General features: G+C 42.4%; 1 protein-coding gene across 1 annotated transcript in view; it reads right to left on the minus strand.

The window, feature by feature from the left end:
- Nucleotides 1-721: 721 nt before the first annotated feature.
- Nucleotides 722-25799, minus strand: part of LOC148415236 (uncharacterized) — a 38113-nt gene continuing 13035 nt past the window's right edge. The window contains exons 2-7 of the mRNA XM_088429451.1: nucleotides 22047-22191; nucleotides 21860-21955; nucleotides 18825-18969; nucleotides 16971-17116; nucleotides 13209-13348; nucleotides 722-3101 (exon numbers count right to left, since the gene is read on the minus strand). Coding sequence (XP_088285577.1) covers nucleotides 2953-3101; nucleotides 13209-13348; nucleotides 16971-17116; nucleotides 18825-18969; nucleotides 21860-21955; nucleotides 22047-22191 — 821 coding nt within the window. The 3' untranslated portion in view covers nucleotides 722-2952. The remainder of the gene's footprint in view (nucleotides 3102-13208; nucleotides 13349-16970; nucleotides 17117-18824; nucleotides 18970-21859; nucleotides 21956-22046; nucleotides 22192-25799) is intronic.

The following is a 25799-nucleotide window of genomic DNA, read 5'->3' on the forward strand; positions in this document are numbered from 1 at the left end:
TCTGGCAATCCTCTCCTTGATTTTTGCTCTGCACACTGACTTGGACCCAAATAGCCATCCCAAACAGGAGTCATTTCTGTAAAAAAATTTTTCGAGAAGTAAAAAAAATAAAAAATAAACAAAGTTAAAATTCCCGTTAAATAACCTTTTGGGTCACCTATACATGTTATCATAATGTAGCATTTTTTTTTTAAGTTGAATGAACCGAATGGAAATTTTGTATGATCTTTTTTTTCCATTTCCATTTTTTCCATACACATGTGAACTAAACAATAAAATACAATGAAAGACAAATATCCAGATGAAGGAAAATGCCCCAAAAATCTGTGGTTGTACAACTTTGTGAACTGTAAAGACTTGGAACAGAATAAAATGGTGCTGTAGTGTCTAAGTCATTGTGTAATGATATGCGACATACACGTTAAAAATAAATAAAAAATAACTAATTAAGAAGTCATGACGTCATGGCAAATACGTACATGGCTTCAAAAAATTGAAGCTATGTGCTAACAGCTGAGCGGTAAATAAAATAAATGTAAAATGAAATAAGACTGTTGTGGAGGCTATATTGTTAGCCCTGGGTGAACCTTGACTGTAGATGTGGTGGTTCAAATTTTTATTTTACCAAAGCTAGGGGCGCTGACTTGAATGCCACTTTGTGGCCAGGATGCTTAGAAGGCAGTGAGAGCAAAATAGCAGAAGAAGGAGAAGACCAATGTGGTTTCAATTATTTATCCCAGTTTTTAATTCACATTTCAACATTCCAATTTTATCCAATTGCAATCAAGATCTAATATGTGTGTGCAATGAATTTGGGCGAAGTCCAGTAGACGAGGTATGGTGGTGGTTGCGAACGGCCTGGAAGAGAGCCAACATACAGACAAACAGGTGGTTGTAGGCGTGTGAATTTGTGTGTGGGTGCGATATCTGTCGTGGCCGCTCACCGGGGAAACATACAAAACTTTAACATTAAAAGTAACGGTCATCGGGTCCACCCGTGTGCTGGAAACATCAAGGCATGAGGCATGAGAGACAACAAGGACCAAAGGTGAATGTGGTCCACGTAATGACCCCCACCCATTGGCAATCTCTCCGGGGCGATTTTATTTGTGATGAGCAGCAGCACAACACTAAATGCTTTGCTTGTAATAATATCAAATTTTGCGGATTCTTACGTTCGTTGTTAAGAACAAGGAAGCCTGCGAAGTACTGAGTCAAATGTCTTCGCATTGCTTGCAAATGTGAGATTTTTTTGCGTAATTTAATGGTTGTTGTTAGGCATGAGGAAGCCTGGAGATGATGACTGAGTCAGTTGTTATTTACCACAAGGTGAGTTGCGGCTGACAGCAGCTTGGGACAATGTACTTGTTAACTGGTTTTTCTATTTTACTTTCAATAAAAGAATTGATCAGACAGAATCATGACTGAGTGAATCCTTTAACACACGTAAGGGCATTACAGTATTATAAACAGCGGACTAATGGGTTCAATCCTATTAAGTTTTTTAGTACTTCACGGCATCGTCTTGCGGGCTGGATTCAACCTCCTTGTGGTCCGTGCGCCGTATGTTTGACACCCCTGGTTTGATGAGTCGTTCTTGGGGTTTGGCAGAGCCTCCACTGTGACTCACCCGACTCATAGTGTCAATTTGTGATAACATGCTACTAGCTACTAGATAACACACTACTAGGCCTTCACTGGCTGCAGATGATCTCATTACGTTGCTTGGGCCTTCAGTGTAGTTCATTTAATGCACCAATACAATAATATATGTTTTGACTGCAAGAAAAAAAACAACATAATTTTCACTAAGTAAAAGTTTGGTGAATGCTCAAATGAAACTGTTGGGGTCAAATACATCCAGGGGTAGTATTGTGACGTGGCGGTGATGAAAGTCCCCTTCTGGTGTTTGGATGTTGAAAAGACATCAAGCAGTGCTACATTGACAAAATTAATCGCGATCTTAACTTAAATGTATTGAAGTATCACAGCCAATGGTTACATATTTGTTGGTTACACATTTGTTAGACATTTGTGGATTGAAATATGCATTTGTGAGTTGAAATACACATTTGTGAATACTTTTACCATAATTTTGACCCCATACCTTCTGTATTATGTATCATCAACACACGTGCAAACGGTATTGACACTGTCACTTCAATGGGACCTTACATGCATTGCGCCCAATCTATAAACAATAATACTATCCAAAAAATGGTTCATAATATATTTTAGGATTGCCTCATCCAAGACATGGAAGTATAGTGTTTAAAATAAACTAACTTGAAATATAGCTCCTTCTAGGAATCAAACCCTCAAGAGATTAAGACGTACAAAAAAGAACACAGCGTATTAACATTGGGCCAGACATCCGGGTACACGTGTTGCAATGCACCAGGCCCTTGTCTCGACCCTGCCTGTCCTCGATTTCCCTAAGGCCAGCTGCTCCAGTAAGGAGACCTGTCCCACGTGCCTGACTACGCTCCCGACTGCCTCTGAACAGACATTGAGCCACGGCTCGATTCTGTCTGTCTGTCTTCTGCCACTCGTGACTTTGAGTGCAAGCCAACTATTTCCATCTCTTCTGTGTTCAAATAAACAACTGATCTCAACTCTTACCTGTGCAAGCTCTTGCATTCACTTCATGATTATGAGATTATCTGAACATTAACAGTTACCTCGGTGAAAAATATGATTAAATGATTAAAAAATGAAATACATAACTTTAGCATGCTGTACCTCACATTTGTGTGCTTACACAATGCAAATAGGTAAAGGGCATTTTTAAAGTAATGCCCCACTGGTGTTTCAACTTTAAGGCACTGTATTGTTTCTGTAAGATATTGAAATCAAAGTCTGAGGTATATATTTTTGAAAGGTATCTAATTGGGCTGTCTAAAAGGGGTTTGTGTTTCTAGTGGTCTGAAGGAAACAACAAGATTTTTCTATTTAGGATAAGATCTTGAACTTGTTTCCGTCAAGAGGTGAAATCAGCAGCCGCGCTGATCCTGGAGAGAAGAGGGGTCGTCTTTTGTTTCTCCAGATGACATTACAGACTCTGAACACTAGCAGGACACATGCCAACACCAGGAGAGTAACTGATAAGACACAAAACAAAATACATGCATGTTATTAGTGAGCGGGTCATATCATCAACGATTATATTACAGTTATGCTAATCTTACATCAGTTGACCATACCATGAAGAGCTCAGGGTGGTGCCATTTGTATCAAGAGAAATAAATCTGGTCACAGGCTAATGCAGGAATATTTGCACATTCAACCTTTATCTTGCTCGTGCTATATGATGATTGAAGTGAAAAGTGTTCACTGCATTTCCACCACTTTAAGTGGTCACAATATTCTTGCTATTTATACTGCTATATGTCCTGTGAAATACATTGAACCTTTTTATTTGACCTTTTTCAAAGGCAGTTTAATTGACATATATGACTGCATTCAACAGCCAGACTGCACAGTTGTGTTTTGATTACTTTTAAAGTGTTTCTGTGGTGATCAAAAGGAAAATTATAAATGTTTAACCAAAAACAACTGCATCCGGGCATGTTCTTTGTTTTGCTGGTTGCAAACTTAAAAGAGTCAGTACTGATGAACCTTTCATCAGTATTGACTGGCTGGGATTGGTCAGAATGTGACAAAAGAAAATGGCACGCATTAATTTAGAGATGTCGGAAGAAAGGTTAGGCTGTATACCCTTTTAGAAGATTGGTGCATATTTAAGTAACTTAACATTTTGACTAATTTGATCTTGAAACTGACCTTGTGAATCACATGACCTTGATAAAAAAGTTCTATGAAAAACCTATTTTCAAGCAATTGTGGCATCACAAGGGGACGTCTAGTAGAGGGCCGCTACTTCCCCTTCTGTGCACCAATGCCACACCCCAAAATGGCCGAGATGCCGAGGACTCCAATGCCCAGCATGCCTCACGGCCTCAACAGGTGTAGCTGATCAAGTAATGGGATAAAAGCCGACCTGGCTGATTGAAGCGAGAGACTGTGCTGCTGAGGCCGAGAGACGGGAAGCAAGAGAGTGCCACCAAAGACAAAGCCAGAGAGTTGTGAGAACAGGTTTTATTTGGACTTTGACCGTTTTTGAACTGCTTTAAGTTGTACTTTGTGCGCCAGTTTTGGAATCCCGTGAACAGACTTTATTTCAAGTTTTGCATTTTTGATCATATATCTTTCCTGCTTTTGTTTGTACTTTGTAAAGAGAATAGTTTTGAATTCTAAGAACCAACCTGATTTTGATTGCTGTCTTTTGACCACCTGTTTTGATATAGTTTCTTTGAACTTTGAGTGACAAAATAAACATTTTATTGAGAACATCTGACCTCTGTGACCCCATCTGCCCTGTCACACCCCACGCGACCCCACACAATATACTAAGGTACTTGACGTGCGATGTCCTTCATAAACCAGTGAGGCTGGTTAAATTTTCTAAAACAGCACTTTTTTTTTGTTTGTTTCTTTTCTTGGTGTTGGATACTAGGGTAGTACATGAGAATGACATAGCCCAGGTGAAAATCTTCTCATATTGCTTCTAATAGTAGCCAACCAGGTAGTAGTAACGAGGCTTTTCTTGCTGGCTGGTACATGTGTGAATGTATACATAAAGAATATATTTGGAGGCCATTTTGTGTGTCGTGCTGCAACACGACAAGGCGATCCAGCAGTCACATCTATCTGCAAGTTTGTCAATGGGCCATAAATTTTCCCGTGATTGTTCATGACCACCATATTCTTGGAGTCATGTATTCTGGTTAAAATGATTCTGAACCAGTACAATAAAAATGCTCCATATAAACATCTCATTCGGAATACAAACACAGAATCTGAATGGAACTTTCAGAATCACAAGAGTGATATCTTCCTTTGGGCAATAAGGTCAGCTGGAATATCCAAGCTGCGCCTGGTCTATGTATACATGCACTGTCTTGACAAATGCGTAATGATGTCGTATAAGCACTTTAAAATGGCTGCATTGGCATTTGACTCCCCTGCAAAGGGAGAATGTTTAAAGTACTCGTAACTTATTGTATCAAGATGCTGCTTTAAAACGAGTTTTAAAAGAATTGCAAATACAGTGAGCCCCCTGTTTTACGAACTTTTCATCTTACGAACGTGGACCGCGGCGTTTTTTGTACCCCTCTTATGCACAAACCTTTCGTCTTAGGAACAATCTAACATGCCGGTCAGTGTGTCCGCACTATTTTTTTCGTTTTGCTGCGTCAACAAATTAACTATTCTCGCATGACACGGAAACGCCGATATGCTATTGGTCTTATAAGGTCACAGTCACGGTCTCAGTCACGGAGATGCCGATATGCTATTGGTCGATTAAGGTCACAGTCACGGTCTCAGTCACGGAGATGCCGATATGCTATTGGCCGAACGCCTTCATCTAGCTTGATGGCACAGCTAGTTGGTGTGTTGTGAAGACTTTGCAAACTTTATCTGTTAGACATGGCTTCTAAAATTGCAAGTGGCGGTAAAGGAAGACGTAAGAGGATGATGACAATAGAAACCAAGCAGGAGATAATAAAAAAATACGAAGGAGGCGCACGCATAGTTAACCTTGCTAGTATGGCCGCAACCGCTCGGCAATCTTCTAAGGGCAAGAATTTCCTTGCCAGGGGACGGTCCTCGGTCAACAACAAAATGGAGAGGCTTCTTCTATTATGGATTAAAGAGAAGGAAAACGCCGGTGATATGTTCTCCTTTGAGAAAAGTTCTCATTTAAGAAAATAATAAATCAATTCTGCGGGTTGGTCTCTGCTCTCCTCCGCCTCCACCCAGCTCAAGTCACGTCGCCCCAAAGGTAAAAGTCATTTTTCCTTTGTATATTTATATTATTTAATTTAACTGTACAGTAGATTGTTACTAATTTTTAATATTTGTATAAAGTCGTGATGTTTTTACCTAAGGTTTTTGCACGCGTTGCATGCATTCACTAATTAACATAGGTTTGGATTGCCCGTCATACGAGCAATTCGCGTTACGAGCATAGCCGCTGAACGTATTAAGTTCGTAACACGGGGGCCCACTGTACTGAGCTAAATAGAGACATGAAGTCCACCTTAACAAATAATTGTTTAAACGGCATCATCATGACTGAGAAAATAAATGTACAGCAGATTGGAATAGATTTTGTCACAGAAAGAGGTGACCAGAGATCTCCATTTGGAATTATTTCAGTGGAATGTGAAAACATTCATGTAAACTCAGTTACTGCTTTCTGATCAACAAACTTATTAACAGGGTTTACTGTCACTTGTCACGTTCTGCCTGGGTTTTATTCTGTTATGGGTTTAGTTGTCGAGATTTTTGGTTTCTTTAGCCATTTCGTTAGAAATGTTTCTCCCCCCGCGTCTTCCAATCAGCTTTCCCTGTCTCTTGTTCTGTTTTGCGTTGTTTTGTAATTAGTGTCGTGTGTATATACATTTTTAATTACGTGTGAAGCGAGAAGTTAAAAAAAAATTAAATTTTGTCGCGTGTCGCGTCGCGTCAGCCAATCAGCTTCGGGAACGTTCAACGTCTCAACCAGGGGGCAGGAACGAATCGTGGCGGCTCCTTTGCGATCACTGGGAGCTATCCAACACGGCCAGCTGAGCTTTCAATACAAAACGGAGACAAGCAAGAGCACTCACCTGGCTTGTAGAAAGGCGGAAGGGAGAAATTGGGACAACTGGTATGTGTAGCATTTGCTTCCTTTTTTTAACAGCGGTTGAACCGTAGTTACTGTGCTAAGCTAACGATAGTCCAGCACTGACAGTACAGTATTTAGCATGGTATTGGCCACTTAATTGCGACATTGAAACTTTTTTTTCTTTTTTGGCAAACGAGTATTGCCATGAAGCGAGGGACACATAGTGTAAAAAAAGAATAATAAAGGTGCTGTCGGAGATAATATTGGCTCTGCCATATCCCGGAAAAGTGAACGTTCTCAGCAATGCTCTCCTTTCCGGATCCACTGTAAAGTGCACGGCAAGCTCACTCCCCTCCCCTCGTGTGATACTGTTGCGTGAAAAGTGAACTTCATCTTGACCTCTTGACAAAATGCCTTGCATAGAGCGTAAACGACGCGCTCCATCTGAATGCAGCATAAGTCCTATTGTCTGCTCCTCCTCTGTTCCTGTCGTCCGAGCCCCCCCCACACACTTCTCCGTACCCGTCCTCCACACTTCCTACTTCCGCTAGCACCGCTCAATACCCGTTATCCACGCCTTTTTCTTCCACGTCCTACACCTCTGCTTCTGATCTCTCTTATCCCACTTTTTTCCACCTTACGTCTTTCACGATTCCGATTTCTCTGACCACGATGATTACTCACCGCCCTTGTTCCCGTCCGAGCAGCCCCCACCACCTATTAGCCCTCCTCACTACACTATTTTAGGATTTTTCTGATTTAGAGGATTGTTCCCCCTTCGTTAAAATTCGTTCAGAGTCCGGTTATGAATTTGTTTGTCCGAGTCCTTTTTTGTTTGACAATTTTGATTTTGACAATGATTTTCTTTATCCTTGCCCTTCCAATTATGATAGTGATTCCAAGTGTTGATTTAGAAGATTTAGATTTCAAGCCTGTTAACCGAGACCTTTACTGGGGCACCCGTTTGGCCTTCTGTCCATCCCGGGGAGGCCGACGGGGGCACCCTAGTAAAGGTCATCGGCACTCATCCTCTACACGCCATGCACCTGTCCTGGCACACCATACTTTAGAGTCACTGCATCCCATAGCACCCCTCACGTCACTTTGTGTTTCGTCATCTTCACCCCATCACGAGTCACACCCTCCATGCGCACTCCCTCCTGTTATGTTCAAGTCTGCCCCCTGTGTCTGCGTTCCCCGAGTTCCCCGGTGGCAGGATGATGTGGATAGCGCCCCTGTCTCTAGTCCCCAGCCAAAGTGCGTCCGTGTCCCGGCTCCCGAGTCACTGCTGAACGCGCCCGTCGCGGCTCCCCTGCCACTGAGCACGCCCGTCCCGGCTCCCCTGCCACTGCTGATCACGCCCGTCCCTAGTCCCCAGCCAAAGTGCGTCCGCGTCCCGGCTCCCGAGCCACTGCTGAACGCGCCTGTCGCGGCTCCCCTGCCACTGAGCACGCCCGTCCCGGCTCTCCTGCCACTGCTGATCACGCCCGTCCCGGCTCCCCAGCCACTGAGCGTGCACGTCCTGGTGCCATGGTATCTGAGCACGCCCATCCTGGTGCCACGGAGACTGAGCATGAGCTTCTCGGACCCATCATCCCCACAGCTGGAGGTCCCGGACCCTGCGCCCCCGCAGCTGGACGTCCCGGACCCTGAGCCTCTGCAACTGGAGGCCTGAACTCCCGTGCCGGCCTACTGGGCGCCTAGCGAGAAGGTGCATGTCCCCCGTGATCCTGGTCTGCACATGGCGCACGTCTTCTCAGTCCCTTGTCCAAGTGCAGCAACCACTTTCCCAGTTCCCTACCCAGTGCTTGCTGGTACTCTTCGAGCCGCCGCAAACGGCGTCTTCTGAGTCCCATGTCACGCCGGCGTCTCCAGAGCTTCCACGTCAATCCGCCGCAGCCAGCGTCTCCCGGGCTACCACATCATGCCGTTGCAACTGCAGTCTTCCCGATTTCCCAGTTAAGCCGTGTTAGTTGCGCCCTCCCGAATGCTACACCAGGCCGCTGCCGCCAAGCTGGTGCCATTGCTCTCAGAGCATGAAGTTGAGGCACAGCAACCACCCCTCAAGTTCAGAGTCAAACCACTACAGCCATCTCTCGAGCAGCCAGCCAGGGTCCTGCAGCTGTCTCCCGAGCCATCCGTCAGCTTTCGGCAGTCTCCCGTGCACCAGGCCAGCCCAATACGGTTACTAAATTCTTTGATCCATCCCCAGTAGCAATGAAGCTAAAGGTTTCACCAGCAGTTTCCTGAGCCACCAGCCACGGCGCTGCAGCCCCAGCTGCTCAAGCCTCCAACCATGGCGCTGCAGCCCCAGCTGCCCAAGCCGCAAGCCGCGGCGCTGCTGCACTCTCCAGAACCCACACTACAGCAGCCAGTCGGCTTATCGACGCCTCGCGGGTCTCCGCCAGTCGGCACCTGGCCGACGCCACCTAGGTTCTCCTCTGCCGGCGTCCGCCCGACGCTTCTTCTGGCATCAAGGACGCCCCCCAGACTCTCGCCTCCGGGCCCTCTTGACGTCGAGGATGCCCCCCAGATGTTTGCCGCCGGGCCTGCCTCATCTGGCGTCGAGGATGCCCCCCAGACTCGCCGTCGGACCCGCCACGTCTGGCATTAATGACGCCCCCCAAACTCTCTCTGCCGGACCCGCCTTGTCTGGCATCTAGGACGCCCGCCTAATTCACCCCGCCGGGCACACCTTGTCTGGCGTTCCGGACGTCCTCCTGACTCTCCTGGCCCAGCTCGTTGGGACTAGTGCCCAGTCCTCTAGGCCCTTTACCTCGTGGCATGCCCTGGGTTGCGCCTATGGTGTTTTTGGAATGTTTCTGTTTGTTTTTTTGTGTTTTTTGCCCTCCTCCGGTCGCTCTTATACCCGCCGTGCATGCCATCTTCGGTTGGTTTCTGTTTCGGGGTCGTCTGGGATCCGCCCCTTGAGGAGGGGGTTATGTCACGTTCTGCCTGGGTTTTATTCTGTTGTGGGTTTAGTTGTTGAGCTTTTTTTTTGTTTAGGCATTCAGTTAGAAATGTTTGTCCCCCCGCGTCGGTCTCTCCTCCCTGTTCGTAAGTTTGATTTTGTCCACCTGTTGCCTATGTGTTCCTGCCCCTTGCGTTTCTTCCAATCAGCTTCCCCTGCCTCTTGTTCTCTCCCAGCTGTTTCACATTGTTTTGTAATTAGTGTCGTGTGTGTATATAAGTTGTAGGTTTGTCACTGCTCGTTGCTGGGTTATTGCAATTGTCACCTTCCAGCTGTCGTCTCCTCGCTGTCGCGTTCCTCGTTTTCCTCCGGTCACACGGCCACTCTTCCCCCGTAAGTTTAGTTTAGCATTTGTTCCTTTGTACATTGCCCAACTTTTGTCTATTTTTGTTCTTTCCTTCTTTGGATTATTAAAACCTCAGTTTTTGAGCACATCCCCCTCTGGCTTTCTTGCAACCTTGGGTCAATTCCCTCGCACCTCCTCACTCCACTCGCCATGCCAGACCATGACAGACACTAGCTGAGGTTAAGAGGCAGAACAGCGGCTTACGTATGGTGCTTCATGTACATTGAATAAACATAAGTGTCTGGATTAATTGGTGTATATTTCTAAGTGTATGACGTCAGTTGCAATTTTGTTGCAATGATATGGTGTAATGACAATGATAAGACTAAAATAGTTCATGACTGAATAATTAATTTGACCTTCAAGTCACAATAAGCCAGATGGCCAAAAAGAATTTCGCAGGTCCTAGAGCAGGTGTGAGGCCTTTAGTGATTGGACCCCTCAAGCGCACACACACACGTTACTGGGCGACACAGGCTATTTTTCAGAGCACTTCAAACTAACCAAATCAAACTAAGAAGAACGCAGACAAGGCAGACGCGAGTGGAACAGGAACATGAACAAAACCCCACAATCTCACAATCACCAAACCCAACCAAACATGACCTTAGAATATGAATGACATAATATGACAAAAAACATAACTCATCCAAAACCACTGTCGCGAAGTTACTTCAGTCCAAAATCCATTCTTTTGTTCCTCAGAAAGACTTTCATGACTTGCTTGTAGAGTTTGTCTTCATGTTTCATTTCCAATAATAAATCCTTTTGTATTGACATGAACGCCAATGCTGAAAGTCGTGACAATCTAATTTCCGTTTTGCTCTTCTTCAGCCATTGTGGGTTAAAAAAAAAAAAGGCGTCGGCGAGTCTGGCTTTGATATACGCTATGCTCATGACCTAACGTTAGATCGTTGAGCAACATGTTTTTTTTTTCTCTTTTTTCTTAAATAACTTTAACTACTTCCAACGTTAAACATGGTGGATCAATATAGCATCGCGCTCCTGCAGTGAGTGCACTTATGTCACAATCTACATGAGGACTCTAGATGGTGATCTTATGACTCGTTTGGCTATTGCAGCTGTCTGACAAAAATATGGGCCTGTACACAATATGTCATTGCACACTGCACAGAAGCCTTCAACTGTTCTAGTGAATGCCCAGTGCCTCTAGGCTCGGGAAGACATGACGTCTGCCTGGCAACACACGTTAGCTGAATTCTAATTGGCTAAAAACACTACACTAAAACTGCAGCACTTGTAATCATATGGATATATTATGACACGAAAAGAACAGAGTATGGAGAATAATTTTATATATAAAATATATATAAATGGGCCCCCGGTTTACGAGATTAATCCATTCCACGGTTGGGATCGTAACGCGAATTCACCACATGGTGGGCAATCCAAACCTATGTTAAATAGCAAATGCTTGTAAAACCCCAGGTAAAAACATAAAAATTGTCAATACAAACGATTAAAAAGTGGTATTAACATAGTATAGTGAGTGCTACTTATATATAATATACATGTATACAATTAAATCATAAATAAAAAATACAGAAAGGATTTATTTACCTTTGAGTACCATGAGAGCTTGTTAGGGTCATATTCAATAGTGAGGGTAGCCTAGCCTAGCTTAGCCTTCTTCATATTTCCCGATTATCTCCAGCTTCATTTCAGCTTCAATCATCTTCTTACTTCTCTCTTTACCATCACTAGGAATCTTGGGACCCATGGCAATCTTGGGACCCATGGCTAACATTCAAGTTTGAATTAAGCACTAAAATGCACTATAAATATGTTTTTACAGGCGAACAAAGCTTTAATGTCCCACATTTTGGAAACTGTGATGCCGACCAAGAGCAGACCAGCATCTTAGTGCTTCCGTGACGCCGACCAATAGCAGACCAGCATCTTAGTCCTTCCGTGACGCCGACCAATAAAAGACCTGTATCTTAGGGAGTCATGACACCAATCAATAGCAAACCGGCATTCTATTAACAAAGCTTTAATGTTCTGCATTTTGGAAACCGTGAAGTCGACCAATAGCAGACCAGCATCTTAGTGCTTCCGTGACGCCGACCAATAGCAGACCAGTATCTTAGGGAGTCATGACGCCAATAAATAGCAAACCAGCATTCTATTGACGTAAGCACTATATGCACTATAGACATAAAAGCCTTGGAGCAACTCGCAGTCATGCACGCACACTGACCGCCATGCGGTCAGTTAGGAGGTGTTTTTGTCGTAGCGCGGAAAAAATCACGTGAAGAGGTGACAAAAAAAAACACAACGGTAGACATCAGAAGGTGAAATAAACGCAAGCCAGAGACGTCGTAAACAGGGGGTCCACTGTATTTAGTAAAAATTCATTTTAAATGATATTGACTTTTATTATAGTTATTATAATTATCATAGCTTATTATAGCTTATTATAATTATATATATTATTATATATATGATAACCTGTGAAGGGAATCATATATTAGGTTGTTATCATTATGTGCTTAGTTCATTGTTACCCATTTATGCAATCCTAGTTCATCTTGACCCTGTCCTTAGATAGAGCTGTTGACGCACGAAAGTGTGACCTTGGCCCAGCTGCCGGTGGCGCCCGGCTGGCTCTCTTGTTGTGTCTTGTAATCTGCTATGCTTTTGCTCAATAAAAGCCAGGGGGGGACGGCTGGGCAGTGAAATTAGCGTTGGAAAACCCAGGAGCTCATTTGCCCAAGCTTTTTCCCTATGCCCAGCATAGAAAAGTCAATCTTGGCTGGTCTGAGTTACTCTTTTTGCTGTTTAAGCAGCTAGGCTTGTCCTAGTCTTCTTTTCTGAGATTTCTCTGACAATATGACATGGAGGACGCATTAATATGCAAATGTAAATTATAAGACTTTCTCAAGAGTCTCCTTTTATAGTAAATAGTGAGTGTGCTGCTTCTGACACAATAGGTTGCTGCTGATTTGTATTAATTTGTTAAAAGTGTAATGATGGGTGACAGAGGGTGAACCAAACCAGACAGTGGGATAATAAAACATTTAAAGAGAATATTAAAAATGTATTCATGAACATGAAATTTGAGTTGTTTATGGTGAAAAAAAGTGCCACTGTTGGTATTTTGAAAAGGTATTCAGTTGAAATGGACATTTATGATCAATAAATGAGCCAAGGTGTCATTTTTCAATTATTTAATGGTTTACTGTGAGTAAACTCACCAATAAAGATGACATTTGGGCTGGGGTCCAGTTGATCAAAATGTTTGAAGACATTTCCTAACAGCGCCACGATTACAGTTGGGTAGACTGTCAAAATGTTGCGCACCCATCGATCCAGTACCCAGTTTTCAAGAATAAACCTAGAAAGAGATTTGTTCATGTCATAAATGAGGTAACTAAATTATGAAAAAAATCTACCATTTTGCTGTGCTACAGTACTAGTCCACAAGAAAATACAAAATTAATAAAACATCCATCCTTGCATCCATCTGCTTCATTCAGTTTAGTAAATGGGGCAGCAGCCCCAGCATGGAAGATCAGACTTCCCTTTTCCCGAGCCCTTGGTCCATCTCATTCAGGAGTATCCTGAGGTATACCCAGTCTAGCAGAGAGACATGGTCTTGCCAATGTATCTGGCTCATCCTTGTGGCCTCCTATCAGTGGAATATGGCTGGAACAGCTCACCAGGAAGCAGTCCATTATAATCCTAACCACATGCCTGAGCCACTTCAGCTGACTCTCAATGCAGGGGTGCAATGGATCTACTTAGAGTCCCTTCCGGATGACCAAGATTCTCACCCTATCTCTAAGGGAGAGCTTAGACATCTTGCGGAGGAAACTAATTTCAGCCACTTATATCATTGTTCTACTTCTTACGGTTAGGACCATAAGTGAGGGCAGGAACGTATATTGACCGGTAAATCAAGAGTCTCACTGACAGACCGCTGCAGAGTCTGCTTCACAGCAGACAGTGCTCCATCCTGCCCTCACTCATGAACAAGACCACAAACAAATTTGACTCATTGCGCTCAATAGCCCCTTTCACACCAAAACAGCCCAGGTACTATTAGTTTCTGGGCGTGGGGTTCCGGGTCGTAGGTTCCTGGTATTTGGCCCATTCATCTGCGTTCATACCGAGATGGGGGGGGGGGGGGGGCACTTATTGAAATTGGATTGATGACATGGTGGTGGTGGTGGGTTTTGCACTCCCCCCTCTTTTCGATAAAAGTTGAATGACATGCAGGATGATGAACTAAAGAAGCTGCCACACACTGCATGAGAATGGAGCCTAATTAGTTTTTTCTTTATTTTCAGCTGTTAACTTGATAAGAATAAATTCATATACATTCGGGCTGTGCAATCTGTAAACTTGAGAAGTGGAAGGAGGAAGCTTCTCGGATTCTCTAAGAGCAAAACCATCATTCTATTTCTGCTGTCTTTCTACTAACGACAAGACCAATGCGTAGGCAAGTCTCTTTTATTTTTTTTCCCCCCTTTCACATCAGTCTCGCTCAAACCTCACCTCCCTCTCTTTCTCGCATGTAACTCAAATTAAACTAAGAACACATCCATTCAAAAGAGAAAACAAATGTAACTAAATGAAAACACCATACAGTACATACTAAATAACACGTTACACAATCTATCAAAACTATGAGTCGCTGTTGGAGCAAACACTTTCCCAATTCCAACGAGTGCTTTGTGACTACAAGCCAGCTAAAAGTACACAATGAAAAAGACTGTCTGCACTAAAGCAATCTGCGGCGGTCGCTGCGTGTTCTTTTCGGGCACCCATTGTGGAGAGGACACTTGGTTAGACATGCACCGCCAGCGGGAACGATTTCTGTGTGTTCTCCTTTGAGATGCAGAGCTTTCAGGGCAGTGCATGCTGCAGACTCGGCTAAAGCTGCCTGCTGTCATAAGTCTGCTTCAGTGTATTCTTGCTGCGTGATTCGGGTTTTCCATGATCTAACACCAGTTTGCTTCAACTCTGAGAAGTAGAAGGGAAGAGAAGTCGCTTTGCCGACGCATTTGCTGATGCCCGCTGGCAGGCTGGTGTTTCAGCGTCTCTCGGCATGTTGTTTATGACAAAAAGCTTTATATAAGAATACACGGACTGAGCACTAAATATAGCGGATTTCTGATCTAGGTCGCTAGTAAATCTCCTTCAGTCTGTGTTCTGTCCGAGTGTTTTTCATTCTCTTTAAAGCTCCGCGTCACAAATGCGCCAGCTCATGGTGGTCATCCCGGACAGCAACACGCCTTTTCTCATAGTTGAAGTAAATTTGAGGTGGATGTAGTCTTCTCCGTCAATTTGCATTAGAATCTGTTCCAGAGTACCCATCCACCTATCAATTTTCTCTTGTTCCATGATTTCAAAATATTAAACTGAACACAGCGTAAACAAAGCATAATGGCAGCTGTTGATACTGAAACAACATCCCTCTGAGTTCAACCAACCAATCAGCGTTAGTTAGAACAGCACGCCCCCCTCGAGCAACCCGGGTAGCTCACTGAAGACTCTAGTCGCAACTAGCAACTGAAATGGTTCCGGGTTAAAGGCTTAGCACAGGGGTGGGCAACTCCGGCCCTTAAGGTTCTCGGGGGCTGGTGTCCTGCATGTTTTCCAGTTTTATCTCCTTAACACACCTGATTTAAACCATTAGCTCATCAACAAGCTCTGCTGGAGCTTGAAAATAATCCTAATCATTTGAATCAGGTGCGTTTAAGAGAGAAAACGGGAAAACATGCAGGACACGAGCCCCCGAGGCCTGGAATTGCCCACCCCTGGCTTAGCGGAATCTTCCCTACCCGGGACAATTTTTGGTGTGAAGGGAAAGGGGAACTAAAGTAAAAGGGGCTAATACGGACCAAACTCGGACAACAGTGGTACAGGGACCGACCGAAACTGCCATATTAGGGTGTTTGGCAGCATGCACTCCTAAAACGAGTACCGGTAAGTCAAATATGTTTCCAGTGAGGGTTGGACACCACCAAGGCTGCCCTTTATCACCAGTTCTGTTTATTACTTTTCTGGACAAATTTCTCGGTGCAGCTGAAGCGTTGAGAGGGTCTGGTTTGGGAGTCTCAGCATTTCATCTGTGGTATTTGCAGATGATGTACTGCTGTTGGCTTCTTCAGGGCCAAGACCTTCAACTCTCACTGTGGTGGTTCATGGCTAAGTGTGAATCAGCACCCCCAAATTTACCATGGACCATGGTCCTCAGTCAGAAAACGGTGAAATGCCCTCTATGGATTAGGGATGAGGTCCTGCCCCATGTGGAGGAGTTCAAATATCTTGGCGTCTTGTTCACGAATGAGGGTAGGATGGATTGGGAGATTGGTGCAGCGTCTGCTGTGATGTGGACGATGTACCACTCTGTCCATTTACTGGTCAATCTACGTTCCTGCCCTCACCTATGGTCACTTGCTATGGGTCATGACCAAAAGAACGAGATCCCGGATACAAGCAGTCGAAATGTGTTTCCTTCACAGGGTGTCCGGACTCTCTCTTGGAGATGCATTGAGAGTTGCCAATTGAGGTTCTGGGCATGTACAACTGGGAGGAGGCCCCGGGGACAACCGAGAACATGCAGGAGGGAAGCCCAGACTTCCCTGCTCAAACTGCTGCACCCGCAACCCGACTCCAGAATACAGCGGAAGAAAATGGATGGATGGATTAAAAATTGTAATAAATGTTCGAAATAACACCAAAAATGTTTGTCTTTCATAACCTAATTTCCCTTCATAAGAAGAGACTTTTTTTTTTTTTCTCCAAAGTTTTTAAATAAAGGTACCACTAGTAGTTGTGTATTTACATGTGTTGCGACAGCGATAAATTCGTACATTAGATGATGACAAAAACACATTTTTACCAATATTTACTGAGCAGTGTCACAGTACTGTGTTGGACCAAGAGAAAATAGAGAAAGACTAGGAACAAAATGCAAAACGCAAGCATAGCCAAAACATCTTTCTTACCAGCCGACCAGCTCCGCAAACAGCAAGCAAAGCGATACTGTTGCTGCCGTGCTCCTGACCACACCCCACAACTGAAGAACTAGAGTGAAGTTGATCAAGGAAGCAATGGATGTCCATGTTGTGTAGAGAGCCAAACCATTCTGGACCTTCAAAGTTTCCATTAACAGAGACACATGTACACACAACACGTACACACAGACACACACACACACACACACACACACACACACACACACACACACACACACACACACACACATATATATATATATATATATATATATATATATATATATATATATATATATATATATATATATATATATATATATATATATATATATATATATATGTGTGTGTGTGTGTGTGTGTACAGTGGGCCCCCGGTTTACGAATCCCCTGTCTTACGTATTTTGCATTTTACGACGTGGACCGCGGTGTTTTTTTGCGCACAAATGCACAAACCTTTCGTCTTACGAACCATCCAACATGCCGGTCAGTGTGTCCGCACTATTTTTTTCGCTTTGCTGCATCAACAAAAACAACTTTTCTTGCATGTCACGGAAATGCCGATATGCTATTGGTCGATTAAGGCAGTCACGGAGATGCCGATATGCTATTGGCTGGCGTCACATCAATCACAGAAATGTCGATATGCTATTGGCCGAACTCCGTCATCTTGCTTGATGGCACGAGCTGGTCAGTGTGTTGTGAAGACTTTGCAAACTTTTATATGTTAGACACGGCTTCTAAAATTGCAAGTTGTGGTAAAGGAAGAAGTAAGAGGATGATGACAATAGAAATGAAGCAGGAGATAATAAAAAAAATTGAAGGAGGCGCACGCATAGTTAACGTTGCTAGTGAGTATTGCCGTAACCGCTCGTCAATCGGTACAATTCTCAAGAACAAGGAAGCCTTTAAAGCAAGCAAGTCTTCTAAGGGCATGACTTTCCTTGCCAGGGGGCTTCTTCTATTATGGATTAAAGAGAAGGAAATTGACAGTGATATGTTCTTATTAAAAAAGTTCTCGTTTAAAAAAAAACGTTCTCGTTTAAACGAAAAAAGTCATTGTTTAAAAAAAGTTCTCGTTTAAGAAAAAAAAAAAAATTCTGCGGGTTCGTCTCTGCTCCCCTCCGCCTCCACCCAGCTCAAGTCACGTCGCCCCAAAGGTAAATGTCATTTTTCCTTTGTATATTTATGTTATTTAATTTAACTGTACAGTAGATTGTGTTACTAATTTTTAATATGTGTATAAAGTCATGGTGTTTTTACCTAAGGTTTTTGCACGCGTTGCACGCATTCACTAATTAACATAGGTTTGGATTGCCCGTCATACGAGCAATTCGAGTTCCGAGCATAGCCGCAGAATGGATTAAGTTCGTAACACGAGGGCCCACTGTATATATAAAAGAAAGGAGCATGGTATGGCAGCAGGTGACTCAAACCACTTGATGTCAAGCTGTTTCAGTTGTATAGTTATAGTCAATATTCTTTAAAAACAAATTACAGTCAAACTAAAAGAGAATTTCAACGTTGTGTATTTGAAACAGTCACATATCCTCCTTTTGTATGCATTAGGAAACATTAGTGCACAGGCAAACAATCAGCATCTTCTGTAAGTGGCAATGTTGTTACCCTTTAGGCAACGGAACAACAAACGGTAAAGCACACAAGCATGGTTTCACATGCAACCAATTTTGTATAAAACAACGCACATGCATAGATCATTATACTGTACTCTACAAAAAAATAACTGTTACTGCTGCCCTGAGAAGCAGGGTGGTAACTCGACCGAAATAAATGTAAAAAAAAAGAGATTTTCAACACTTGCACCGACACAGTAAGTCCACCTACCAGAATTGTGACACAGATCAGATCTTTTCGATAGTAGGTTTTTAGCCAGAGTCCATAGTAATCAGTGACAAAGCAACAAATACTCAAGGCACTGTAGTTGGAAATCACAATCAGGATCAATACAACCAATGCCGATAGCATCAACCTAAAATAGAAAACAAACATAATATCATCAAGTGAGCATACTTTATGTGCAATTTTTTGATAGTCAGATGTTCAATAAAGCTTTTTACAGGTATTTGTGACAATGTTGGCGTGTCAGTGTCCCACAAATTTATTAAAGTAAATCTGAATTCTTCTTCTGTAATGGTGTAATTTGAATAAATGACATGTCTGTAAACTATTTGTAAATATGAACCAAACAATGACATTGGGTATACTTGGGTACACTGGCACATGAACGGTAAGGCAAGTGATAAGGGAGATGTTACAAAATGTCAATTACTGGTAGGGGTGACCCTTTCTAAACAATAAATCCTATGGCAGTCCCACTACCATACTGCATAGTCATACAATTTATAATTAATTATAGGTGGAGGACAATGTTAGATTGCTTCCAATGGGCTCAGCATCTGTGGGATGGGAGAAAGGGTTTAGATGCATAGACAGCTGGGCGGTGGCCAATGGCATCGACCTATTCAGCCGGATTCCCAGGTAAGCTACCACATGAAACATGGAATGTCAACTCTCTGGCAGGGAAGGAGCCTTCTGCCTTCGGGTGGGGGTACGGTTCCCAACTTTTGTTAGTGCCTATGTACACAACAATTCAGAGTATCCACAATTTTTGATCCATGTATGGTGTGGTGGAGGAGGACTGTTCTGGGAAATTGCTTGTTCTGCCTCACAAGACTAATCACAGTGAGACCTGGAGTGTGATTGGAAGGAACGACCCCCACGCCCTCCAATCAGAACCCGAGTGCTGTTGTGTTAGCAAGTACAACATCACTTTTAGTCATAATATATTAACATTAATATTAATCATAAAACATTTCACGTTTTTAATTTATTCAAAAAAATTCTGCTTACTTTTGTACTTCGCAAAATTATCTTGTGAGCCGGTTTAAACCTCTTGCGGGCCAGGACGTGGGTTGTACGTTTGACACCTCTGATTCAGTTCATTCTGATTCTCCAACTTATCATCTACGCAGAGCCAATAGACCATAAGCAGCATTATGCTTTATGTATACACGTAAAAAAAAAAAAAAATACAATATTAATTAGCTATGTTGGCCTTCTTTGTGAAGAGTTAATACAGTAGCAATGAATTACTTTAGTAATGCAAAATCCCTCAACAGCTCGTACATCAAATGATTATTATACATTAGGAATAACATTAGCTAACTTAGCATGAACTTATGTTACCCTGCTGCGGGAGAATGACTTTCTGATATCCATCGGAGTTACACTATAAGTCATCACAATGGTAAACTTACTGACTTCTTGTGATTCTCATCTCCTACCGGCTCCTTTCACTGAAGCTACACGGGAACAATTTACCATATTAATTAGCCATGTGCACATTTTTTAATGTTGAGTGAATACAGCAGCAATGAATTACTATACTAAGTAGTATCCGGCATGTGTGCTCTGAAGTGAATTTGTTTTTATCTGTGAAATTTTTACTGGAGTAGCATATGCCCTATCTACCGGACCGGCAACCACAGGAGCATGCGCCCCAGTGAATTGTATTTGGTGATGTGGATGGTTAAAAAGTAAGTCATAAAATACTTCAAAATACAATGTAGGATATCAAGAATGAAACGAACAGCATTGGGACCATTTTATTTTGAAGTTACTCTCGGAAACGTGGTCGTGACAACAATCGTCGTGCTATTGTGTGTAAAACTTCATGCAAAAACATCCAAATTGTATATAAATATTAAAAATTGGTATCAAAATAGTATAGTGTTACTTATATATAATTTACATGTATACAATTAAATAACATCATAAATAAAAAAATATAAAGGATTTATTTACCTTTAAGTTAAGTGACGAGCTTGTTATGGCCATATTCACTAGTGAGGGTTCCTAGCCTAGGCTATTTTCACCATTTTGGCATTAATAAAACTTTGTGTAGTAGGTGTAGGTGTAGGGGAGGTATGAATTTCTTTTGTCATCATAGGTTTTCTCTCATCTACTCTATGTTTATCTGCGTATGCGAGGCCGGTATGAGAGCGCAGAATATGCAAGGAATGCTTAGAAATGCATCGATTATGAAAACATTAAGGGTAACACAGCAATATTGGAACATGGTTAAAAGCTCCGAACAGTTGACTTTTCATGACAGCAGCGCTCTCGTTTGCCTGTGTCCCGGCGTCTTAGATGCATCATTTTTGACAGGGACTCATAATTTCAAATGAATGTCCATTTGACTCATCATTTTTTAACATCAATCAATTAATTAATCATCATCCATCTACTCTTTTGTTTAGCAAAACTTGAACACTTACATTTTTAACAACTTCGTCCGGCATGTTTGTTTTGATCTCACCAAAAAAAAAAAGAACGTCAATTGAGCAAAAAAGAACATTTTTTACATCGAATGCTGCTCATGCTGTCAGGTAAAAATGATCAAGTAGTACTGTAGATCATTTTCATGAGCTTGCTACCAGGAGTAACTTCAAAATAAATGTGTCCCAATTCTGTTCGATTCATACATTACTTGATATTCCACCTATGATTTTGAAGCATTGTCTGGCTTCCCTACAATGTGTCCTTTTTATTGTGCAATTTTTATGACTGCAAACATTCCTGTTGGAACTTATATCTTTTTAGTTTTGCAAGTCCCAGGGACCCAAAAGTTTCCAGAAATATAATGAGCTTTGGGTTAGGGTTCCCTTAAGTTACACCAACCACACATATGTTGGATGTGTATGCTCCATATTGGACATAATTGCTTATTGCCATCAAGTGCCAAGGGAACAGACAACTAGGCATTGTAGTGTGTTATTTGTTCTAACTTTTAACATGACTGGACAAATTAACATGAACATGCATTCTGTAATAAGATGAGTAGGAAACCATAAACATACTCTCTGTCCCACAACACCAGCCATATCATATTCATTACAAGGTTGCACAGCCAGAAGAAATAAAAGGCGTACGGCAGTAGACACTGAGCCCAGGAACTGTTAAAAAAAAAGGAAAAAAAAAAGTTTTACCTTGTTTGAGCATAAATAGTAATGTTGGACTGCAGTACACACACTGATATTTGCATACCCCCTGAACACAAATAAGGTGATATATAAGACCATAACGGAGATCCAGGTATAAATCACTCCCCAAATGGAGAAGGTCCAGCCAGCAGGAGTGATGTCGGTCTCATAACGGGCTGACACATTACCTGTTGAGGAATGGAAGGAACCTGCAAAGCAGAGGGAGCCAGGGTTACTCATCATGCATTGTGTGACAAACTACAGGTAGCATTACAGCTCAAAATACACAAGAGTGATTCATTTAAAATTATTTTTTCCACTTTTATCCTGTTCAGCATCACAAGTGAGCTGGAGTCAAAGCTGACTTTAACAAAGGGGAGGGTACACCGAGGGTACACGTGACATCCTTAGAGGACAATATCAACAAATTAAACATCCGTCCATCCATCCATTTCTATAGCCGCTTATCCTCACAAGGGTCTGATGCCTATCCCAGCTGGCTTTGGGCAGTAGGCGGTGGTAGGGTTGCACGATTATGGCCAAAATAATAATCATGATTATTTTGGTCAGTATTGAAATCACAATTGTTCATCATGATTATTCATCGTGGTATTCATCAACATTTCTATTTATTGCCCTTTTTTTAAAGGGCAATAAATAGAAATGTTGGCTTGATAGGCTTGATACTTACAAATAATACTAATAAAAACTCAAATCAATAAAGTAAATAATCTATACAAATTCACAAAACATGGCAAAAACCTGGCACACTGGGCAACATAGCTAACTTTTTGCTGAGTGCAAACCATTGAAAAAAATAAGCCTATTTAGAAGCACAAGCACATTACTTTTAAGCAAATTTGAATCAAGTAGCAGCATTCTGCCCTGCAGAAGTGAAATACCACCTCTGTTGTTTTGGATTGTATATGGACTTGGAGCTTTCTCTTCTGGACGCTTTAAAATATTGTTTTCCTCAGAAGATGTGAGGTGTCCAATGTGTCAGCACGCAAAGACAACTTCATGTTCGTGGATTGTTGACCTTATTTGTTTTGCCTTGGACGGGAATTTGTCGGTAAGTTCACAAGTTCAAAAATTATGCCACTGTTCATTTGGTTCGTTTAGCGTTAGAGACATTGGAAATGAGAGTATTTTTCGTTGTGCAACTTGTTAGCTTGAAAAGTGCTATGTATCGTTGTTTTTCTAGTTTTACGGCGACCTAAAGAGGGTAATGGTTGATGACCATTGTTCAGAACAAAGCAGACCAAAAGGAAACACAGTCTGGTTGTATTGAAACGTCGTTATCCGGCCGTCTAAGCTGGCAAAAAAGTTGACACTTCGGAGCGAGGACGGCACAAGCAGTCATAATGTCCTTTTTGTTAAGAATAACCACAGAACCTGGGCAGGATGAGGACCCTAACCAGACACACGAGGAGGTGAAGTTCAAAAAGAGAGTTTATTAAAAAAAAGGCGCACGCCAAGCGTGGAAACAAAAATACTCCTCTAAGCAAAGTACAACCAAAATCATCAAGGTACAAACAAAACGCGTGACGAGGATGTCTTGAGTCAGCGGGAGAGCGACTGGAACAGAGTAGCAAAAGAAACCATCAACAAGGAAGTGCAAATGAAAACAAAGTACAAACCAAAGAATGTTGAGAAGGCAGAATGTGGAACGGGAACGCAGGAGATATCTCTAAGTAGCTTGAAGTGTGGAAAAGGAATAACCTGGCAGTCACTCTTCTGCACCGGCTAGAATATAAAGCACCTGATTGCAATGGATAACAGGAGCGCATGGCCAGTGACTCTGCTCATTAGTGGCAGAAGGAGAACTCTGCCTAAGCACAAAACAAAAAGTAAAAACAGGAAATGTGACCGTTTTTGGTAATTTCAAACCGAATTTATTCCATTTTTTTTTTCTTTTCAGATTTTTCAAAATGGGTCTAAATGGACAATTGAGAAACATGCCCCCTGGTGGTATGATGGCAAAGTGCTTGATTTAACCCTAACCCTAATAAAAAAAAGTGCTTGACTTTTTGAATGGTAATATCGCTGAGGATCAGCTTAATTAATCGTGGCAGCCAATTTTTTGATCGCAATTAAAATTCGATTATTTGTGCAGCCCTAGGCGGAGGACACCCTGAAGTGGTTGACAGCCGATTGCAGAACACACAGAGACGAACAACAATTCACACAACCAATCACACAGGACAATTTAGTATGTCCAATTCGCCTGACATGCATGTTTTTGGAATGTGGGTGGAAGCTGGAGTGCCTTGGAGAGAAGCTATGCAAGCTCGGGGAGTACTTGCAAACTCCACGAAGGACGGTCGGAGCGAGGTGGATTAGAACTTGGGTCCCTTTAACTGTGAGGCGGACGTGCTATTGACTGCTTGATTGCGCCACCGAGATGCCCAAAATTAAACAGTGACAGTAAAAATATATAAATAAAGTACAGACTATAAGCCATTTCTTTTCCTCACGCTTTGAACCCTGCAGTAGTCAGTGTGGCTTACCGCAGCATTGTTTTTCTTTTACTAGACCTCAGGAAGTAATCCCAGGTAAACGAAGAGAGACAGAAAAAGACACTATCGAAGTACTGATTTTTTGTTTCAACAGCAATTTTACTCCCCACCACGCAGCACTCTCAACGAGTGAACGCAAACAGAAATGTTACTGATATGTTGGTGTAGTATTCTAACAATTTGAGGGTGTTGGTGTTTTGTTCAAAATATGTTGGTGCTGCTCTTATTTCTACACATGCAGGCATGGAAGGGGGCTCCTCCCACCTGTGGTCCCTTCTGGAGGTTTCTGATTTTCCCCTAATTGGGGTTTTTGAGTTTTTCCTTCGCCTTCTGGGAGCTTTGACAGGGGATGGTGTTGTGTACCTTACACTGAAAAGATGTCTCTGTATGACTTCTTTTTTCGAAAGAGGTCTTCACATGACCTCTTTTCATCTGTGAAGCCCTTTGGGACTTTGGTGATTTAGGGCTATACGAATAAAATTTGATTGATTGATTGACTGATGTTCAGTCTGTTGAAGGCGTGATGTTGTTGAGGCGTAGCATAGCTATTAGCTAACCTGTCTCGACTGACTGGGCTACCAGGGGCATGAGCTAAACCCGGCAAATAGTTCTGCTGGGAATGCCTTTAGTTTGCAAAGGATCGATTTGGTGTTTGGAGCTACACTGGATTTGCAAACTTCAATTGTTTAACCAAGGCAGCAACGACACACCAAAGCACAGCTGGAGACATGCGCTACAGTGCTTTTAAAAACCTTTTGGGAACACCCGAGTGGATACATTGTACAAATCATTGAGTCAATCTCAGTGCAAAGAGAACAAGAGCATGAAGAGGTCAAGGAAAATCGGGAGGTATTGAAAAGACTGATTGATTGTGACATCCGTTTGTATTCTTATTTTTCTTTATTGTTTCAATTTTAATATGTTTGTGTTACTTAATTTAATTCATATTCAATTAAGAGTAAAGAAATGAAATGATGTTCTTATATTAAACTGCGATTTTCAGTCGGCTAGGTGAGGGAATAATGTTTCAAAATTAGGTGTTTTCGTTGGGGCTAACATAAAATGCTAGCCTACATCTTTATTAAGGTGTTAAACATGCTGTCTAACATGAGTTTGTATGCTTCATCTTAATACATATTGACAAGAATGAGTTATAGACTTTAATTATTAGCAATTGTACAGTGAATATTAGCGTTAGCTTACCATGTCATTATTGCTAGTTGCGACAGGATCTTGCTGACAATGTTTCCAAATGCTGGTGAATCCACTGTGGAAAGCGGTAGCATATCTCCTAACAA

This window comes from Hippichthys cyanospilos, chromosome 12 (genome assembly GCF_059441005.1).
Source record: "Hippichthys cyanospilos isolate Australia breed blue-spotted pipefish chromosome 12, RoL_Hcya_1.0, whole genome shotgun sequence".
Classification (NCBI taxonomy): domain Eukaryota; kingdom Metazoa; phylum Chordata; class Actinopteri; order Syngnathiformes; family Syngnathidae; genus Hippichthys; species Hippichthys cyanospilos.